The sequence below is a fragment of the Mus caroli genome, unplaced genomic scaffold, assembly GCF_978045245.1.
Source record: "Mus caroli unplaced genomic scaffold, Mus_caroli_1 scaffold_12, whole genome shotgun sequence".
NCBI classification, from domain to species: Eukaryota; Metazoa; Chordata; class Mammalia; order Rodentia; family Muridae; genus Mus; species Mus caroli.
Window position 1 is genome coordinate 50,767,671 of NW_028227267.1, and position 20,310 is coordinate 50,787,980.

Sequence of the window (20,310 nt, forward strand, 5' to 3'; positions counted from 1 at the left end):
TCTTTACATTTATAAAATCCAGCACTGTCTTTAACAGTACTTAGCATAACTGTAATTACACAATCATTTTATCAGTGTTCATTTACCTACTGGACTGCCAGTCTCTTTATGGCAGACATCTTATTCTCTAGTATATCCTGGGGTCTAACACATACCTGGTATGTACCAGACATATAGTAAAAATTTGTTGAGGGTGGGAGAGATGGCTCAGCACTTAAGAGCACTGGCTGCTCTTGCAGAGGTACTGACTGAGTTCAATTCCCAACAGTCATGTGGTAGTTCACACTATCTATAGTGGGATCTGATACCCTCTTCTTCTGGCATGTAGCCATACATGCAAACAGAGCACTCATACATAAACACATTAAAAATTGTTGAACAATGAAACAGTAGATGTCCGGGCTGGAGAGATGGCTCAAGGGTTAAGAGCACTGACTGCTCTTTCAGAGGTCCTGAGTTCAATTCCCAGCAACCACATGGTGGCTCACAACCACCTGTAATGAGATCTGATGCCCTCTACTGGTGTATCTGAAGACAGGTACAGTGTATTCACATACATAAAATAAATAAATCTAAAAAAAAGAAACAGTAGATGTCAAATATGGAAGTGGTGGTGACTAGATATATACACACAACAAGTACATGAAATAAGCCATGACTCGCTAAATTCAGAGCTATAAAAGGCTGAAGAGGTATAGAGAAATCATACTGACCTCTAAGACACCAAGCAATTAACATGTTAGCAAAACCACATTCCAAAGAGGACATACTTTCTCTAAAATCAGACGCCAAATATCAGTTTCACAGAATTCTCCTCAGACTTTCATGGAGGCTTAGCATGAAAGGAGGCATCACTACCTCCCCCACCAACTACGCAGGCTTGACAAACAGCGCAGTGGAGAGGGAGATACGTACGGGGCGAATGTGTGCTGAGCTCCAGCTCTGGTCTGTTCAGGCTGCTCTGAAAGTCAGGAGGCAGCAGGGAAGCCACTCCCTCAGGATGGGTCATCTCGTCCTCCGACTCAGCTGAGGCCTCTGCAAAGTACACATTGGGTCGGGGCAGGGAGGGGGTGAAGTGCTCAGCATGTGGGAACTCCACAGCAGTAAAGGATGGCGGCACAGTCAAACACACAGACACACACATACAGTGAAAAAGAAAGCCTCCCTGGAGCTATGCTCTCCCTCATCCAAAGGGGGCCACGACTTATTTCTAACTCCTCCTCTTCTCAGGCTCAAATGGAGCATCTCTCTCCCTGACAAAGTTAAACTGTAACTCATCTGGCTTCACAAAATACGAAAAGCAAATGAGCAACAGTCTTCCCTGACCTCTTCCTGGAATTAGTTAGACTCATCTACTTGGTGACAGAAATGAAAACATAGACCTTGTTAGAAGTGACAATTTGGGCTTACCTTCAAGTTCCGCAGCCTCCCGAGCTTCCCGTTCCAGGCGCTGCCTAAGTAGCTCCTGCTGCTTCTCCAGATACTGCTTTATGAAGCTGTTCTGGCTCATCTCCTCCCCGATCTGTGTAGAGAAATCGGGATGAGAAATCTAAGGGCAACCACGAGGTGATTGAAAAGATCTCAATGCAGGTAAAGGATACTTGGGTCATAAAATAAGATGCAAAGCTGTTTTTCTAGTCTAAACCCTGCCATAGATTTTTGGTTCTATATTTTGTTTTTGTCATGGATATGTGCATAAAAATATGCGCACCCAGTCCAAGCAATGTGAAAGCCCCAGGACGTCAGAATGGCTATTCTAACCAGAGAAACTCATGTCATGGACATACTTTGGGTCTGGTTAATTCAGGCACACAATATTTTTATTTGAAAGTTCTTTATAATAAAGTTATTTTGAATTAATGAAAGCTTTTTTATTTATTTATGTGTCTCGAGTGTTTTGGTTGTAGGTGTGTCTATGCATCACCTATGTAAAGTATTGGGTACTAAGACTCAAACCTGGGTCCTCTGGAAGAGCAGCCAGTGCTCTTTAATGACTGAGCCATTGCTCCAGCAACCCCACCCCATCTTTAAAAGAAAAAGAATCTTTAGAATGCCTATCACAAATTTAAGTTTGATATGTTCAAATGTTTTAAAAATAATTATGAGGGCTGGAGAGATGGGTCAGCGGTTAAGAGCCCCTCTTGAGTTGCTCTTCTAGAGGACCTGGGTTCAATTCTCAGCACCCATGTCTGCTCACAAAGGCCTGTAATTCCTCAGGTCCCAGGGGATCCAATATCCTCACACAAACACGAATGCAGGCAAAACACCAACACACATAAAATTAAAATAAGTCATTAAAATTTTTACTCATTTAAAAAAATGTAAAATAAAGCTATGTGGTGGTGGCACACACCTTTAGTCCCAAGTACTCAGGAGGCAGAGGCAGGCACATCTCTGTGAGTTTGAATCCAGCCTGGTCTACACAGAGATTCAAAGACAGTCAAGGCTACACAAAGAAACGCTGTCTTGAAAAGCCCAAAAATAGAACTAAATTAAATTAAATTAAAAATAACTACAGCCGGGTGGTGGTGGCGCATGCCTTTAATCCCAGCACTTGGGAGGCAGAGGCAGGTGGATTTCTGAGTTCGAGGCCAGCCTGGTCTACAAAGTGAGTTCCAGGACAGCAGGGCTATACAGAGAAACTCTGTCTCGAAAAAACCAAATAAATAAATAAGACTACAAAACACTTTAGTAAAAGTAAAAAAGACAAATTACCTTATAAAGAAACATGAATTTAAATAATTTTATAAACAATAAAATCTGATAGCTTCTAAACATATAAGACTTTACTCTTTAGCTAGAGATTATAAAAAAAAAAGAAAACCATCTAAGAAAGTATACCAAAGAAAGAGAGAAATTCCATGGAGCAAGTCTACTCCATGTTATCTCAACCCAAGAAATACAACTCTTGGAAGGCTCTTTCTGTCTTTCTGTCTGTCTGTCTTTGGGTTTTTTTTTTTTTTTTTTTTTTAATACTTTTCAAGACAGTTTCTCTGTGTAGTCTGGGCTGTCCTAAAACTAGCTCTGCAGGCTGGACTGGCCTCAAACTCAGAGATCTGCCTGCATCTGCATCTCCAGTACTGGGAATAAAGACATGCACCATCAATGGCCAGCTAAAGGCTTTTTCTAAGCTGTTCCTATATTAAAGGTCAGAATCCTCTTCCTCTGAGCTGCCAGAGGTCACCTGCCAAGATGGTTTGCTACCCTCTTGACCCAGAAAACCCCACAAAATCATGCAAATCAAAGGTTCAAACCTTCGTGTTCACACCCGGGAAACTGCCCAGGCCATCAAGTGCAAAGCCACCAAGTATCTGAAGGATGTCACTTTAAAGAAGCAATGTGTGCCATTCCGGCGGTATAATGGTGGAGTCGGTAGGTGCGCCCAGGCCAAACAGTGGGGCTGGACATAGGGTTGGTGGCTAAAAAAGAGTGCTGAATTTTTGCTGCACATGCTTAAAACTGCAGAGAGGAATGCTGAACTTAAGGGTTTAGACGTAGATTCTCTAGTCATTGAACACATCCAGGTGAACAAGAGACCTAAGATGTGCCGACGAACCCACAGAGCTCATGGCGGATTAACCCATACGTGAGCTCCCCCTGCCACATTGAGATGATCCTCACTGAGAAGGAACAGATCGTTCCAAAGCCAGAAGAGGAGGTTGCACAGAAGAAAAAGATATCCCAGAAGAAACTGAGGAAACAAAAACTCATGGCCCGGGAATAAATTCAGCATAAAATAAATGCAGATAAAGTTAAAAAAAAAAAAAAAAAAGGTTACAACAACAGCACTATGGCAAAAAGAATATATTACTATTTTATATATTACTATTTTATTCAAAATATTCAATCCAAGGATTGATGTTAGTACACAAGTAACCTGAAGAATAAAGAATTTTAGGGATTATGCATCTTTTAGAAAAAAGGTATCCCTACAGTCTAGGCTGGCTTCAAACTTGCAATCCTTTGGCATCAGCACCCTAGTCTGAGTAGTACAGGTGTGCTACCACAATGGACCCTGTCTCCCATGTCATATCATCAACTCCCACCTCTGTGTGTGTGTGTGTGTGTGTGTGTGTGTGTGTGTGTGCGCGCACGAGCGCTTGAAGAGTGCTTTATCCTCAGGCTGAATTATGCCTTTTTATTTAAATGTTTTATTATTATTTATCTAAAAATAATGTACTATTTTTGTCAAAATTGAGAAGAGTTGAGATGGTACATAGCTTTAATCTCAGCACCAGAGAGGCAGAAGCAGGTAGATCTCTGTGAGTTCTGGGTCAGTCTGGTCTATACAGTGAGTTCCAGACTATTAAGAGCTACATAGTGAGTTTCAGTCTCAAAAAAAGATTAAGTGCTAGAGAGAAGAATCAGCAGAGAGAAGCAACACTTGTCCTTGCAGAAGACCCAGGTCTGGTTCCCAGATTCCATACAGTAGCTCACAACCGCCTGTAACTCCAGTTCCAGGGCATCTGACACTTTCTTCCGAGCCCTGTGGGCAGCAGGCACTGACATAGCACACACCCATTCATGCAGGTAAAACACTCATACAAACAATAAATAAATCTGAAACAAATTTTAAAAAATAAGGAAATCTGAGAAGAAAAAAGTACTGGTTTCTCCAAAAAGATCAAGCTCACCAACCCAGAAAAACATTTTGTCATGAATCTCAAAAGATCAAGTGCAGGGATAGAGAGATGGCTCAGTGGTTAAGAGCACCGGCTGCTCACTCTTACAGAGGACCTGGGTTTGAATCCCAGTATGTAGTGGCTGCTAACTACAATTCCAGGTATCCAATGCCTGTTTCTGACCCCTGGGGGGACCAGGCATAAACATGGTGCATATACACAATTGCAGGCATAACCAATATATGCATAAAATATAAATAAATATAAAAAACTATTTAAATACATAAAATCAAGAGACAAAGGAAAGGAACATATATTAATACTTGAGAGACTTGTAACTCCACTTCCATTAAAAATTAAACAAAATAAACCACAGAAAGGGGGGTACATATGGCTTATGCCTGCAATCACACCAGAGAAGCTGAGGCTAGAAAACTGCCATATGTTTGAGTCCAGCCTGAGCTACAAGCTAAGTCCCTGCCTCAAAAACTCTAAAGCTCAACCGTTTTGTTTTGTTTGAGTAAAAAGAAACCTCCAGCATGCCAGGTTAGTTATGGCCCATGCTTTAATCCCAGCACCGGAGGCAGAGACAGGAATTCCAGAGCAGCCAGACCAGGGTTACCCCTGTGCCCCTTTCTGTAGGGTGTAGACATCACTCTTTGTCCTTCAGCTTTCTTGTCACAACCTCTCCTCCTTAAGTCCTTACATGCCTATAGACCTTCAGAAATGAAGCCAATCCAATACTTCCCGTGTCTTCTGTCATAGTCTCTATCTAGCAGGAAATACTTATTTCCCTTACAGTAAGTCCCTTAGTAGCCAATGGCCACAGACAAAATGTGGATTATAAGTCTGAGAAAACAAGTGTATTTGCTGCAAAACCTTTGTTGATACAAGTGAAACCTCACAGTCTAAAGTGCAATCCAAAATACAACTATGACTGGAGTATCTTCGGTTTTTTCTTAATTGGTTTTTAAAGATTATTTTACATGCCTGAATGTTTTAACTGCATGGATATGTGTGTGCCTATAGCAGAGGAGGATATAGGATACTTTGGAGTTGGAGTTATGGATGTCTGTGAGCCACCATGTGGGTGCTGGGAACCAAACCTGGGTCCTCTATAAAGGGCAACCGCTATAAAAACAAGTATTCTTAACTACCGAGTCATCTTCTCAGCTTCATTTATGTGTGTATGTACATGTGTCTGTGAGTGCATGCTTGTGTTTGTGTGCTCAGTCATATGCTCAGGAACCGAGGGGACATTAGATCCCATGGAACTGTAGCTACAGGTGTGTGTGAGCCAGCTGACAGAGTGCTGAGATCTTGAGCTCTGGTTTGAGTCTTTGAGCAACAAGCACTCTTGACCACTGAGCTCTCTCTCCCGGCCCTTAGGTAGCTTTTTAACGCTGTGTAACCTCCCAGAGCTGACTAGATGATGGGCCTAGAATTGAATGAAGGATTAGGGAACAGGAAGCACCTTTTCCAGTGTCCTGGGCCCACACCAATGCATTTTCCTTTAAGTGTGTGACACATTAAACGAAGGGTTTAAAAGCTGAAAAACGCCCTACAAGATGATATAGTGTAGAAACTTGTATTTTGTTTTTAACTATACGATAATGTCTTCAAAATAAAACATTTGTAGAAACCTGGGGGATGGAGCACAAGCCCATCACACCAGCACTAGGGAAGCTGGGCAGGGGACTGCCCTGAGTCTGAAGATAAAATAGCTTGAGTGCTCAGCCATTCTGGCTACATAGAGATACTCTGTTTCAACTTTACAACAAGGACAACAACAACAAAAACATTTCTGCACAAACTCTTAGAAGAAAGTTTTTTCCTAAGACAAACCGGCAGAGTAGTTATAAAAGCCATGACCTAAGTCAGGCTACTCTTCCCATTACAGGTGGAGACACAAAGGCCTCCAAGTGTTAAGTCTCCAAGTGTTAAAGATGTTCAAGAGAAACTACAGACTGTCAAGCAGTTAGTCCTAGAACTAGGGGTTTACTAATAAGGTTTCCAATTCTTTAAAATAAAACTATCAAAAAAGTTCTTGATGAAAAGTATTTTGTTACACCTATATTCAAAGACAACTGTCCCCCAAACTGATGGCAAGTGACTTCAGATTCTTGTGGCACATTTAATCAGAGTCATATCTTTGATACACTCCACTCCAAGAATTCAAAATTCACCTAGAGCTCCTTTGAGGGTTTTAAACTCCATGTCTTTTTACAAAATTGAGGTTGATTAGAATTCAACTGTCTGAGGGCTGGAGAGATGGCTCAATGGTTAAGAGCCCTGGTTGCTTTTATAGAGGACCCAGGTTCAATTCTGCACCCATATGGTGGCTCACGGCTGTCTGTAACTCCAGTTCCAGAGGATTTGACATCCTCTTCTGGCCTCTGTGGGCACCCACTGGGAGGCAAATCACCCATACACATAAAATAAAAATAAACCTTAAAAAAAAAAAAAGACAGCAACTGTCTAGTATGAGATCACTTGCAATAAAAATAGTTTAAGAAAATACTGCTTCTGATAAACATGGAAAACAACGCAATGTCTTTCCATTTACTTACTATAGTCTCTATAGTATCCAAATAGCCCATTATATCTAAACAAACCTTTTCTCTTACCTGTGAATTTGGCTGGAATGCAGCATGGGGTGTTGAGTGTTTTTGTAAATTTTCTAGCATTAGAGCCTGGTATAAAGAAGAGCAAAAATCAGAAACCGGGAGGGGGAACAAAAACGCAATCCAGGTCTACCTCTCCCACAGCCTTCTCATTCAATTACTTAAATATACATTTATACTATATTCCTTTCACCGAGACTAAAAGCCCTTTATTAATACTGTTCTCATTCATCTTCATAAGTCTCTTAAAGGTAGCCATGGTTACTGCTCCCAAATGTAAAACACAGGCACACAAAGAATCAGTGACCTGGCTATGTCACAAAAATCAGCAAAAATGACAGAATCGGAACTAGAATCTCTATTATTGTCTGCAATTTTGACTAGGAGCCACTTCTAAATCCGGTAATAGAGGCAAAAAAATATCCCAAGTACTCAGAACAAGTTTCAAATCACATAAAACCAACAAGAGGCTAATTTGGATTTGACTATTATTTGATTAGTTTTTCAGAACTAAAAACTACTTAAGTGAACTTGCACAACTTCCAGCAGTGTCACACCCGGACAAATAAAATGTATTAAAAATTTCACAGAGAAACTAACCTCAGACCTTGTAACCCGTGGTCTGACCTAATCCACACCCACCCACAAACTGTCAGCTTCGGGATAAGCAACGGTCTGTCAACTCAAACCCTGAACTGACCGAGTCCCCATCTGTATTACGAGTCACGTATGCTAATGAACTCTAATAACACTAGTTCAGCTCACCTTCTTTCCCTCCATTTACACCAAGCCGATACACGGTACGTGTACTTCCCGACAAGCTCACCCTCACTACTCAAACCAACACAAAATCCCCAGCCTAAAGTAATCTGTCTCACCTCTCGTACCAATAGCCACCAAATTCTTATCCAGACTGCTGCTCGATTCCCTATAAATTAGACACCCGTCTCTAACCAAGTCCTTCTATCAAGGTTTCCGTTCACCTAAGGTCTTAATCTAGTCGAGCGGACATTTTTTACCCTATCACAAATGTCCTACTGCAGACATAGACAGCAACCCCATCCGCCCAACTGTATCCCTAACTCGGACCCAGCCCTGCTCGCCCCCTTAAGGCCAGCCACACCGGTGGTTGTAGAGGGATTTAACTCCTTCTGCAGCGCATGCGCCGACAACACAGACACAAACAAGGAGGGGGTGGGGGAAGAAGGAAGGAGCTTAAGACACTCCGGGAGAGTAGCGCGCACCCTCCCATTTTGGGCTCGCGCCGCTGCCGTTAAGGCGGGAACCGGCGTTATCTCTATCCCAGCGCCAGCCACACCAACCACCGTGCGCGTGGATCTGCAGGCTCGCGCTGGCGGCCTGAGAGAGCTCGCGCCGAGCCCGGACACTGCGCCTGCGCCGCGGCGGAGACTCGTCTCTACCGGGTCCGCTCCCCTCCGACACCTCGGCAACGCTGACTTCTCACCCCTTTGAGCCGCTTGACCAGTGCACTCTTCTGCCCGCTCTTGGCTAGGCCTCGCTGCTCCAGTGCGGCCTTCAGGTCGGTCACCCGCAGAGCCTGAAGAGGCTTCCCGTCCAGAGTCACCTCCTCCAGCTCCGCCATCTTGCGTGAGGTACTCGGGTCCGTCCCGACGGCTTCGGGCATCTTCGGTAATTTCCGCCAACGCCCTTCGAACGGACCGGATTGGCCCCGCCCACTGCCATAGTCTACCCCTCTATTACCGCTCAGAATTCCCCGGGTTTCTCCGGAGCTGTTCGGTCGTTTCCGTCCCCACATCGGTACCAATCGGCTTTTTCCATCTACCTAGCGGCTGGCCCCTCCCATCTGTCTTGCAGGCTCGTTTGTTTTCGGCTTGCCGGGGCTTTGAATCGAATCTCTTCGGAAGCCCTCGAATCTGGCATACCCATAATCGGAGATATTCGGCTATCTCCGGACCTGGGGGCCGGGGCGCTGGGGCACTTGGGTATTTGGGGCTGGTTCCGGACCGGAAGTGCGTGGGTTACTGGGGGCTGGCTCGGCTTCGGGTTTTCAGGAAACATGGAAGAGGCTCGGAGAGTTGGAGCAGGAGCTGAAGGACTCTTGTGATCTCTGGGCGTCTTCCAAGGGGAAAAGGGAGGTAAGAGGAAAAGAAGTCTCTCCTAGGCCAGATGAGACTTGAGTCTGCAGGTTTTTGGGGATCCCTCCTGCTTCCTGGCGAAGTCTCTGTGGTTCCCCATCTTCTATATCCCGGCCATTCGGTTGTAAGAAATACTTTGTCCTGTGGGGCTAAGGAATAAGAGACCTGCGGTTTCCTACGTGGGAAAAAGAAAAATCAGGTCTTTGAGTTTATTAATGACAATAACCATGGAAGCCATGTAGCAAGACCCTGGGTTAAAAATTACCTTTCTCTGAAAAAGAGGAGTTTTAGGAGAAGCTTCTCTCTGTAGAGCCACTTTGAAACTGGCAGTCACCCTGAACCGGGACTTAGAACTGACGTTTAGGGGGGCCGGGGCGCTGGGGCACTTGGGTATTTGGGGCTGGTTCCGGACCGGAAGTGCGTGGGTTACTGGGGGCTGGCTCGGCTTCGGGTTTTCAGGAAACATGGAAGAGGCTCGGAGAGTTGGAGCAGGAGCTGAAGGACTCTTGTGATCTCTGGGCGTCTTCCAAGGGGAAAAGGGAGGTAAGAGGAAAAGAAGTCTCTCCTAGGCCAGATGAGACTTGAGTCTGCAGGTTTTTGGGGATCCCTCCTGCTTCCTGGCGAAGTCTCTGTGGTTCCCCATCTTCTATATCCCGGCCATTCGGTTGTAAGAAATACTTTGTCCTGTGGGGCTAAGGAATAAGAGACCTGCGGTTTCCTACGTGGGAAAAAGAAAAATCAGGTCTTTGAGTTTATTAATGACAATAACCATGGAAGCCATGTAGCAAGACCCTGGGTTAAAAATTACCTTTCTCTGAAAAAGAGGAGTTTTAGGAGAAGCTTCTCTCTGTAGAGCCACTTTGAAACTGGCAGTCACCCTGAACCGGGACTTAGAACTGACGTTTAGGGATTCTATTCTTTGTCGATACAAATCTTCCAACTTGGAGAGGTAGGAACAGCAGTAGTAATTAAGGTCATAGAGAGGTGAAGGTTTTCGTTGTTGGAGAGACAAACTGTAGGGCGAAAACATTTTGGAATAAGTTGGCTTACATTTGCATCCATAATGCAAAATCAGTGGCCCTTGCAGGTATAAACCATTAAGGAAAACTGTTCAAAGATGTGCATCAATAGCACACTTTTTAGGCCAAGTCAAGAAAGCAAAGGCATTTTTTTCAGAACCTTAAAAAAGTTAGTGTGGCTTCTGATTTTCTGCTACTTTATTTGAGACAAGACTTAGCCTGCTCTAAAGTTTACTGGTGTAGTACAGAATTTAATAAGGGGGTCATAGAACATAAATTTTTTTAACAGATTTCAGAGACTGTGTACATATTGCACAGAGGATTCTTGCATCATGTCTCCTCTCCAACACACACACACACACACACACACACACACACACACACTGTAACTGTGGAACAAACTGTTGGGGCCAGTTGCTTGTACCAAAGTTTAAAAAGCTGCACACTTTAATTTTAGAGAGAGAGCAAGCAAGAAATGTGTTTTCTGTGTGGCTTGTGATCAGTTCTTACTGTGCTACCCAGGTTGCCTCAGCTGCTTGCCTTACCTTATTATGTGTTTGGTTCTTTTCAAGACCGGGTTTCTCTGTGTAGCCCTGGCTGTGTTAGAACTCATTCTGTCGACCAGGCTGGCTATGATTAGAGATTGCTTGTGGGTGCCTCCCAAGTGCTGGGGTTAAGGGCATGCTTCACCACCATCTGGCTGGTTTTTATTATTTTGTGTATATGTGTGTCTGTCTGTGGGTATGTGCCTGTCTCACAGAGTTCAAAGTTCAGGTCAGGAGCTGAAGCTACAGGTGGTTTCAAGTCACTTGATGTGCGGGTTCTGGAGACTAGAAAGTGAATCGCTAGCATCACAGAAGTGCTGTGGTGACATTTCACAGTTCAGACTGACTCTTAAAATCAGAAGGGATGTGGGGAGAGAGACTATAGGTAGGTGGCAAGCCTGCAGTCTGTAACACCAACAACACTTCAAGGCTGAGGCAGGAGAATCTTGAATTTGAGGCCTGTGAGATTTTTCTCTAAGACTGGAAGTAACTGTGAAAATAATTACTCTTCTCTTGGTGCAGAAACCTCTGCCCCCAAATCATTCAAACCAAGACGTTCAGGTGTCTGTCACCTATGAAATTGCCAAGGCCATCAAGGCTGTGTGTACTTAGAAAGCCATCCAGCATCTAAAAGGTGTCCCTTTAAAGAAGCAGTGTGTGATTTGTAGGCAGTATAGCAGTAGAGTTGTTAAGTGTGCCAACAATAAGCAGTAGGTCTAGACATATGATTGGTGGAAGAGTTGGCTTTTTGCTACCCATGCTTGAAAATGCTGAACTTCCAGGTTGTGCTATAGATTCTGTGGTCACTGACAATAGCCAGAGCAAAACACACAAAACAGGGTCAGATAAACTCACGGGAGCTTGTCTGCCACATTGGAATGTTCCTCACTGAAAAGGAGCTGTTCCTAAGCCAGAAGAGGAGGCTGCAAAGAAGAAAAGACATCCTAGAAGAGACTGATGGAAAAAACTTCCAGCATGTGAATAAATTTAGCTTCAAATAAAAGCAAATAAAAGTTAATGTGCTAGAACAAAGGCCACAAGGAACAGTGGTCAGGTAGAGTTTTTGTTTTGTTTTGTTTTTGTCTCAGGCTGGCCTGGAACAACAATGTAACTGAGACTGATCTTCTAATTCCTGATACTTCTGCCTCCAGCAGGTCTGCCATATGTGCCACCATGCCTGGCTTGCGTTCTTTGTTCTTCTGTTGTTTTGAGATAGAGCCTCACTCTGTAGACTAGACTGGCCTGGAATTTACTTTGTTCCTATGTAGTCCAAGCTGGCTTCTCATTCTTGGCAGTCCCTCATCCCAGCTTTTACCCGCTGGGATTATAGATCTGAGCCGCCACACCTGACTTAGGGCAGTGGTGTTGAAAAGGAAATAAGGCTGGCAGATACCAAGTGAAGTTATTCTTGGGTGACTTCCCTAAGGTAATTGTATAGAAATAAAAATAACAGATCTTCTTCCGTGTGGGTGTGGTTTAATGCATTTGTAACCCCAATTTTCAAGAAGCTGAAGCAGGAGGACCAAATTCCCAGCCAGTCTGGGGCTACACATACATAGTTAAGTCCTACCCTAAGAAAGGGTCCTGTTGTTTTCCTATAGATTGAATTGGCCGATGCTGATTGGGTGCAGTAGGGGTTATTGCTTATGAGGTTATGTTTTGGCTGTTCTCTGCCAGAGAGTGTATTAACAGAGCTTTGTTTTTTCCAGGATGTCACTGGAATCGTCTTCCACATCAGGGCCACCTTGCTTCCCTTCTGTGTTACCTTCAGTGCCTGATGACATTGCCAGCTCTTCCCCTCCTCCAATGTCTTACATCACTTCCCAGGAGATGAAGTGTATTCTTCACTGGTTTGCCAGTTGGTCAGGTCCCCAGAGGGAACGTTTTCTACAGGACCTGGTAGCTAAGGCAGTGCCGGGAAAGCTACAGCCACTGCTGGATGCTCTGGAGCAGCTCAGTATGTCTGCAGCAAATCGACCACCGTGTATCTTTGAGTGTCAGCTACGTCTTTGGGATCAGTGGTTTCGAGGTTGGGCTGAGCAGGAGCGCAATGAATTTGTCAGGCAGCTGGAGGTCAGTGAGCCAGATTTCGTGGCGAAGTTTTACCAAGCAGTGGCTGCTACTGCTGGTAAGGACTGACAGGCATTCAAATCAAGAAGAGAATGACGTGTGACCACACCATGACTATAGTGATGATTCAGTGCAAGTGTGTCACTTAAAGATTCACCTGAACTGTCAAGGTAGTGGTCGCCTTTTATTCCAGCACTCGGGAGGCAGCCTGGTCTACATAGCAAGTTCCAGGCCAGCCAGCACTACAAAGCGAGACCCTGCCTTAAAAAAAAAAATTTTTTTTTTTTTTGCATGAACTTCCTGTTGAAAGCTAGCACTGTTTTTACCCTAGTGGTATGTCACCTGGACTCGCTCCCATTGTAGCAAATCTGATTATTTACAGGAGATGTCTAAGTCTCAAGAATTTAATGACTGCTTTTGTTACTATAACTAAAGGGACCAGTATCTTGTAACTCAAGCCAACAGCGGGCCCAGATGGGGCTGTTTTGCCACATTTACTCAACTCTAGCATAATTATGTTATTTCCCCACTGCTGGATTTCCCAGCGATGATTTAATAAAATTAAGGAAAATTGAGAGGAAGAAATAATTACTGGTGATTCACATTGTTTGACTCGGAGCAGCAACGCAAGTCAGATGAGTATTAAATAGGGGCAGTCTTTTCTAAAGCGTCCTCGGCGTCCTTGGGGCTAGGGGCAAGTGTTCCTGCTCTGCTGTTGCTCTGCAGCACATTCACAAATCAGCCTGTTGATTTAGGGGAGAGGGTATCCAAATACAGACTGGACCTTCACCGTGAGACTCCACATGTTATACATGGCAAAGCTATTACAAAGCTGATAACCTAGCCAAGACGAATTCTGAAGAAAGTAGAACAGGGTTTAAAATAAGTAGGGTTTCCCATCCAGACGACTTTTTATTTATATCTACATGTGTGTGTGAGGGCCTGTATGCTATATGTATGTACCATGTACATGCTAGTGCCCACAGAGGTCAGACTAGGATGTCGGATCCCCTGGAACTACAGTTATGGAAGGTTGTGAGCCACCAGTGTTGGTGCTTGGGTCTCTATAAGAGCAACTCTGACCGTGTGCATGTGCATCTATGTGTGAGTGCCCGTGAGCCACCGCGCACGCGTACAGGTCAGGACAGCTTGCAGAGCTGGTTTTCTCCACACTGTGGCTCCTTGGGAATCCGCACAGGTGAAGGACTTTACTCAGTGAGCCCTCTTGCTGTCTGGCATCCGGCAGAGTGGCATCATGACTGCTTTATCTTAATCTGATCTCTTGTGCCATGTAGCTCTTGTGATGGTTAAGTGGTAGATGGTGCCACTTGGAGCGTAGCCCGTTTCTGGTAAGCCAAAGTTCCCAGTGCGCCCACCAGAATTAGCACCAGAAGGCAGAATCCAGTGGACAGAAGTAGCTCAGTCATAGAGGGGTTATGGTCCAAGGAAGTCCACAGCCTAGGAATGTAAAAAACACTGTTTGTCCTGTAGTGGTGCTCAGCATGGAAGTGAGACCGTTTGGATCAAGCACTAGAGCAGACAAACCAGTGAAAGGGAAGGTAAGACCCAAAGTGTAGGGATAGGACTAAGGTCCAACTCTCCAGTAGCTTCAGGTACTGAAATCCCTGATGGTAGTGAGGGCCAGATAATGGGAAGAGACTTTTGTTAGCTAGATTCCCTGAATGCTGTTTGAGAGAGGCATGATGGCACAATTACAATATGACCCCAGTACTCCACAGGCAGGGGATTAGACCTTCAAGATCATCCTCAGCTGTATAGTAAATTCGAGGTGTCAGTCTAGTGCTCAAAAAATAAAAGAATAAATGGGGAGGATGCCGAAGGATCTCTGTGAGTTCAAGGTTAGCCTGCTCTACAGTAGGTAACTTAGCATACGTGTAACTTACTACAGTAAGTTCTAGGCTAGACAGGTCTACACAGTGAGGCCCCATGTTAACCCTTCCCCCTCAAGAACAAAAACCAAAGCCAAGACAACTGAAATCCCTAAGTTCTAGGGATGGGGCCCTATTACTGTTGAGTGGACCTAAGGTAATGTTGGCATCTGTTTGCTGATATACATCAGCCTGTCTACACTACCTGACACACAAGTGCATGCTTCTCAAATACCATTTCAGTTGTCTGCACAGCAGGGATTCAAATGACAAAGTTTACTATTTGGGACACAATCTTACTTGCTGTAGTCTGTGGTAAAGATGGCTTCTCCATGGTGTACTTGGAGGGGTTTCTTCTGTAGGGTCAGGGTCAGGGTCCTGTGTAGCATAGCAACGGAAGGCCCTTGGCAGCCAGGAGACTTCCACATACTCACAGTGAACACCAAGCTGGTGGTGATGGTCGGGCTGTGGAAATAACACCTGAGCAGACATTGGCATCTCATAGCGGAGGAGTGCTGAAGAGAGAGCATCTGAAGAGGTAAGCGTAGGCTCCAGAGTCGGATGGATAAACAGGGTGCGAGAGAAAGCACCCGAGGACTCTGCGGCCCACTGTCTAAGTAGGTGGGACTCTCCCTTTACCTGCTAGTGCCAGCTCTCATCACCAGAGCCTGCAGAACGACCTCAGCAAGCTCTTCTCTCTGTCCTTTCCCCAGAGAGTGGCCTGGGGTCCCCGTGAACCTTAGAGACAGCTGGGATAGCAGGTCTTGGGTGGTAAAGCTCATTGGTTGAGTGGTGGCAGCACTGGCACCTTCATCCCTCAGACACAGCCGGCCTTGGGGACAGTAGAGAAGACCGTCGTAGCCAGGGATCTGTAAGAGAATAGCACGGTACAGGCCACAGAGTCAGTTACTTGCTTAGGGCTACTGTCTAAGGAAAATGGCATATGCTTGACCAGTCATGGGCTAAGGAGAGGAAGAAGAAGGAAAGGAAGAAAGGAAGGTTGGCCAGGGCCAGAGAGTGCAGCTTAGTGAGTGCCCCAGGGTTGATCCTCAGCACTGCTGAGTAAATGCATAAATAGGATAAGAATAAGACATTTCAAAAAGCCAGCTGTACATTAGGCTTGGTGGTTCATGACAGTAATCCCAGTATACGAGAGGCTAAGGCAGGAGGGTTGTCAAAAGTTTGAAGTTGACCTGGGCTATATAGTTAATTCTGAGCCAGCCTGGACTACAGAGTAAGACTCTAAAGAAGCTAAACAGTAATTGCCAGCCAAATATTAACCAACTTTCCTGCCTGACTACTCATAAAATTCTCACCTGAACAGCCTTCCCCGGAAGGCAGGGGATCCACGGTGATCCCTCCACTTGCACCTCGTAGGCTCCCTTGTGGGTGCACTGATGTAAATAGCAACAGCCTGTGGGATCTTCAAGATACGGCGCTGTTGAGGGTTGGCTGGTGTGTTTGGAGAGCACTTGGGAGGTAAGGTTGGCAAGGAAGCAGCGGCTGTGCATATGGTAGATCTCCCCGTGGGGGTTCTCCGCTCTGGTGTGGAGTCCGTTCTCTTCCTTCCAGCATTCACTCTGTGGTTCAGAGAAAAGGATAGAACAGCGTGATGCCGGAGAGGTTGACACCTCTTGGGCCTGCCCTGTCTCTTCCGTGGTGCACTCACCCCTTTGGCTAAGGGTTTGTATATGCGACAGCCTTCTAGTGTTGGGTCAGAGTCACAGCTTCCCTTGTCCAGGTGCAAGTAGTGACAGCCCAGGCCACTGTGTAGAAGGAAGGGGTACTACAGAGCTGACACTAGGTTCACCGACAGTCGTATTGTCCCCTGCCCACTCAGCACACACCTGCCGGTGCAGAAGAAGTCTGAGGATCCAGTCCTGCATGTGCTCACCAGGCCAAAGTCTGGACCAGAGCCTGCTTGTGCAATAAGACAAGAAAGCACACGGAGATGAAAGCCCAGGCTGGGCAGAGTGTGGTATGCCTTTATCTTAACATGTGGGAGTAAGAGGCGCTCTGAGAGTTTCAAGCTAGCCTGGTCTGCAAAGTGAGTTCCAGGACAGCAGAGCTACATAGCCTCAAAAACAAAAAAAACAAAAAAACAAAACAAAAAAGAAACCGCAGCGATCCTTCTGCACCAGCTCTGCTCAGTTTGAATTATACCTAAGTAGCAAGCAAATGACTCAGACTATCTCACTTCCCAACAAGCTGACTTGGGCGTAGCTCGCTCTTATTCCTTACCCTGGCCCCACAAAAGTTCCTCTGCAGCACTGTGGTTGACCTGGTACCAGCCTGAATCTTCAAAGGCAGCAAGGGTTACTGGGTCAAGTCGAGTGTGCTGGGCACCATGGAAGGTAGCAGTCATTATAGATCCCTGAAGTAATCTGGACTCCCAGTGTGAAGACAAAGAGCCCTGTTGGGTAAGGTAGCAAATGGCTGATTGCTGCTGGGCTACTCCCTCTTTTCTTCCATCATCCCAAGGTGTTATTCTCTCTCACTCACCTTTTCTTCCAAAGGAGCTCCCGGCAAAGTCCCAGGCACCCCCAAGTGTTTGGCTAGGCTGTGGCTGACAGCTGGAGTGGTGAGAAGCAATTGTCCCCATTCATCTCGCCGGGTCACCTGTTTCCTCGTAGAACAATTCTCTCTAGCTGGTTTCAAAAAGGGAAGAAGGCAACACGAGGAGAGGAAAACTTAGGGAAGGGTGGAGTAGGGAAGGGAACTCCCTCTGGTTGACATCATAGGATGGTCATTCCCACATTCCTTCCATTTACCACTGAGTCCTGACGGACAGTCTCGCCACATCTTGAAGAGCTGTCCAGAAAAACCCAGGGCATGCAGCAGTTCATGTAGTGTAGCCTAAGATCAAATGGCTGCTGAGCAAGGGTCTGGTTTTGTAGCAGAACCCCAGAGCCCTTCCACATAACCAGCTCTTCGTAGAGATGAGGACACCTCCTCTCCCATTCTCAGGAGGTTCTCCCACTTCGTGGGAGACTGCTACCCCCCGCCCTGTCCCCCATTCAGCATGCAGCAGTCACCATGACAATATCATCATGGCTGAGTGTTGGGCTTCTGAGATGTTGGCCACAGTAGACGATGGTACCAGCGAGGGGCCTGTCTTCTGAGTCCAGCTGGCAGCAGGCAGCATAGGCTATGACAGAGGGCTGCAAACAGGCCAGGGGAAAGGAGAGTGGAAAGGAAAGTGAGATAAAACAGGTAGAGGGAATCTTCCTGAGGAAAGAAAAAAAAAAAAAAAAAAGGAAGCAGGGGCTCTATATGGTTCTGCTGGGGCAGCACCCATGGGTAGCCTGGAAGATTCTTAGCCCCTACACAAGTTAAGCTTTATCAGACTACTCCAGACTGCTCCCAAAGAAGTGGATTTCAGTAAAACTGCTATTTCCATGTCCCTCTGCAAAGATTAACATTAAGAGCAACAGAGCAAGGGAAAAGAGCATCAGCTTTGAGCCTCACCTCTTTGTGACACTTGGAAGTGTGGGCAACCTGCACATACAGGAGAAAGTCAGCGTTTTGGACTCCGGGGCCATCTGGTTGGATTAGCTGGGGCAGACCATGCTCTGGCCACAAGGAATAACCACGCAGGTGGGCATCTGGAATCTGTCAGAGAATGAAATCTAGTATAAGCTTAGCTGATGGGTAGAAACTAGATACCAAGAGGATGGAGATATCTCGGGGCTGCCTCAGTACTCTCCGGGTAGCCAATTAGAATCAGATTTCTAGATGGGTAGTTATAACTCAGAGCCCTTCATAGCATGCGCAAGGTTCAAACCCGAGTTTTAAAAACCCGAAAAGCAGAGTTACGCCTCTAGCCTCCCCCCGCCCCCTGGCCCCCCAGATCTCTGCTTTAATGTATTTTGAGGAGCAAGGCTGGAAAGGGACTATAGAGTGTGCATTCCTCTGAGGAACAGGACAGGAGGACAACTCCACACATCTGAGATCTGTCCTTTTATGTGCTGAGGTATAGGGGAGGTCTAAGTAGGTTAGAGCCCATCAGATCCCCAAGACTGGAGAGTTAACCTCACCTTTGCTCCAAGGCAACTCTCTCCTTTGTACCCTGGGTTCAAGATGCTGCACCTGTCAAAAAACGGATAGAAGTGAGCTGGAGACATAGATGTCTTTGAAGAAGACATTAATTGCTAGCATTCCTACTAGGCTCTGCCTAATAGCCTGGTAGGCCTGGCTTGCTATAAAAGGAGCTGTTTGGCCCCTCCTCCCTCTCTCTGTCCCTTCTCTCTCCCTGTGACTCTCTTCTCTTCCTGACCCCTTTTCCTCTCTCCCCTCCTCCCTCCACCTGTCCCTGCCCCCTCCACACTCTCTGTCTCTATTTCCCTCTCAACTCCCCTTTCAATGCCCTAAATAAACTCTATTTGACACCACCTCAGGGGGAAGGGATGCCTCATCATGGGCCCTCCAAGGCACCCCTCCCACCTCACCATACCATGCTCTAGAAAACACATACTTGGATTTTTTATAAAACACAACATCAATGATAGGTTATTTGTCTGCCATCAGTGAAATGAGCCAATTTGAGCCAGATTAGATTATATTAGAGGCAGGTTTATTGGGAAGCTGCATTCAGGCAAGTTCACTGGCCTCGAGGACCAAGGCCAGGGAAGTCGTCATGGGAAAAGGGAGGGGTAAGAGAGGGAGAGGGAGGAGGAGGAGGAGGAGGAGGAGGAGAGAGATCGAGATCAAGAGCGAAAAATGTCTGGATTACATAGGGGGGAACCTCTGGGGAAAAAGCAGCTTAGCCCTTGGGTTGGAAAGTTCAGAGTTGGGGGCAGGGTGTGGCAGGTAGGGACTGGGGGATGCTGGGAGAGCCTGGAGGCCAGGTCTGCTTTGGTGTGTAAAATATGCACCTCAGTCCCTTGTCCCGGGTCCAAAACCCAACCACTAACAGTGACAAACTCACCTTTGGTAGTTTGGGGTATCTGGGTCTCCCCAGACGGCATGGCAGTATTGTGCTGGGTCTCGACTCAGAAGCAGAGGTCCTTGTACTGGAAGAACTTAAGACACGAGCACAAGGTTCTTCACCTCATTGTCTCCGAGTTCAAATCCTTTGCTGTGAAGGACTCCTTTTAGGTCCCTCAGCCCTCCCTGATACTTCCTGTATCCTCACTTACCTGCTAGGATGCCCTGAATCCTTCGAGTGGTCTCTGTCACCGCAGCCAGGGCTCGCGTTTCCGCCTCAGGATCCCAAGCCTCACCGGGCACAGGAGCTCTTGAGTAGTAGGTTTGGATTCTAAGGGGTCGAGGCTCATGGGAGCCAGGGAGAGGAAGGATTGAGGAGCGGAAGTGGGTGGGCATTTGAGAGAAAGGAGGCCTAAGAAGGCGCACAGACTTCTGGGTCTCCTCATGCAGACATCTGCCTGTGGCCACCCCAAGGAGGAGTAGCCGCCACATCTTCAT

The 20,310-nt window shown here is 46.1% G+C and overlaps 3 protein-coding genes across 11 annotated transcripts in view; 1 reads left to right on the forward strand and 2 right to left on the reverse strand.

Annotated features, from left to right (window-relative positions):
* Positions 1–9,717, reverse strand: part of Acin1 (apoptotic chromatin condensation inducer 1) — a 44,933-nt gene extending 35,216 nt beyond the window's left edge. For 4 of the 5 annotated variants that reach the window (XM_085828636.1, XM_085828634.1, XM_085828635.1 and 1 more), the window contains exons 1-5: positions 9,629–9,717; positions 8,712–9,538; positions 7,250–7,315; positions 1,411–1,522; positions 916–1,035 (exon numbers count right to left, since the gene is read on the reverse strand). In XM_085828636.1, coding sequence (XP_085684762.1) covers positions 916–1,035; positions 1,411–1,522; positions 7,250–7,315; positions 8,712–9,023 — 610 coding nt within the window. In that variant the 5' untranslated portion in view covers positions 9,024–9,538; positions 9,629–9,717. The remainder of the gene's footprint in view (positions 1–915; positions 1,036–1,410; positions 1,523–7,249; positions 7,316–8,711; positions 9,539–9,628) is intronic. The other variant, XM_085828637.1, reaches the window with a different exon arrangement.
* On the forward strand, positions 8,239–13,585 carry CUNH14orf119 (chromosome unknown C14orf119 homolog). 5 transcript variants are annotated; one of them, XM_085828640.1, is made up of 2 exons: positions 8,239–8,670; positions 12,637–13,585. In XM_085828640.1, the coding sequence occupies exons 1-2, from the start codon at positions 8,276–8,278 to the stop codon at positions 13,064–13,066; spliced, it is 825 nt and encodes a 274-aa protein (XP_085684766.1). In that variant the 5' UTR covers positions 8,239–8,275; the 3' UTR covers positions 13,067–13,585. The 5 variants fall into 5 exon arrangements, with proteins under 5 accessions (XP_085684766.1, XP_029324649.1, XP_021037880.1 ...); XM_029468789.2 differs by having other exon boundaries at positions 8,590–8,786; XM_021182221.3 differs by lacking the exon at positions 8,239–8,670 and adding an exon at positions 8,685–8,896.
* A 359-nt stretch (positions 13,586–13,944) lies between these two features.
* On the reverse strand, positions 13,945–20,310 carry Cirop (ciliated left-right organizer metallopeptidase). Its single transcript, XM_085828638.1, has 14 exons — positions 20,025–20,310; positions 19,814–19,907; positions 18,924–18,975; positions 18,355–18,498; positions 17,922–18,047; positions 17,658–17,742; positions 17,389–17,534; positions 17,128–17,299; positions 16,734–16,803; positions 16,556–16,652; positions 16,203–16,466; positions 15,526–15,755; positions 15,187–15,366; positions 13,945–14,455 (listed from the first exon to the last, which is right to left on the reverse strand). Exons 1-14 carry the CDS (start codon positions 20,308–20,310, stop codon positions 14,305–14,307), a joined length of 2,097 nt encoding a protein of 698 aa, XP_085684764.1. The 3' UTR covers positions 13,945–14,304.

Bases quoted from the DNA above. Each gene is read 5' to 3' on its own strand.
- Cirop (XM_085828638.1), bottom strand. From the start codon at position 20,310: ATGAAGATGTGGCGGCTACTCCTCCTTGGGGTGGCCACAGGCAGATGT. The intron at 16,653-16,733 runs GTGTGTGCTGAG...CCTTCTACACAG, and splicing joins GACTTCTTCTGCACCGGCAG to TGGCCTGGGCTGTCACTACT. The intron at 16,467-16,555 runs GTGAGTGCACCA...TCTGAACCACAG, and splicing joins ACAAACCCTTAGCCAAAGGG to AGTGAATGCTGGAAGGAAGA.
- CUNH14orf119 (XM_085828640.1), top strand. From the start codon at position 8,276: ATGTCCTACTGCAGACATAGACAGCAACCCCATCCGCCCAACTGTATC. The intron at 8,671-12,636 runs GTCCGCTCCCCT...TGTTTTTTCCAG, and splicing joins CGGAGACTCGTCTCTACCGG to GATGTCACTGGAATCGTCTT.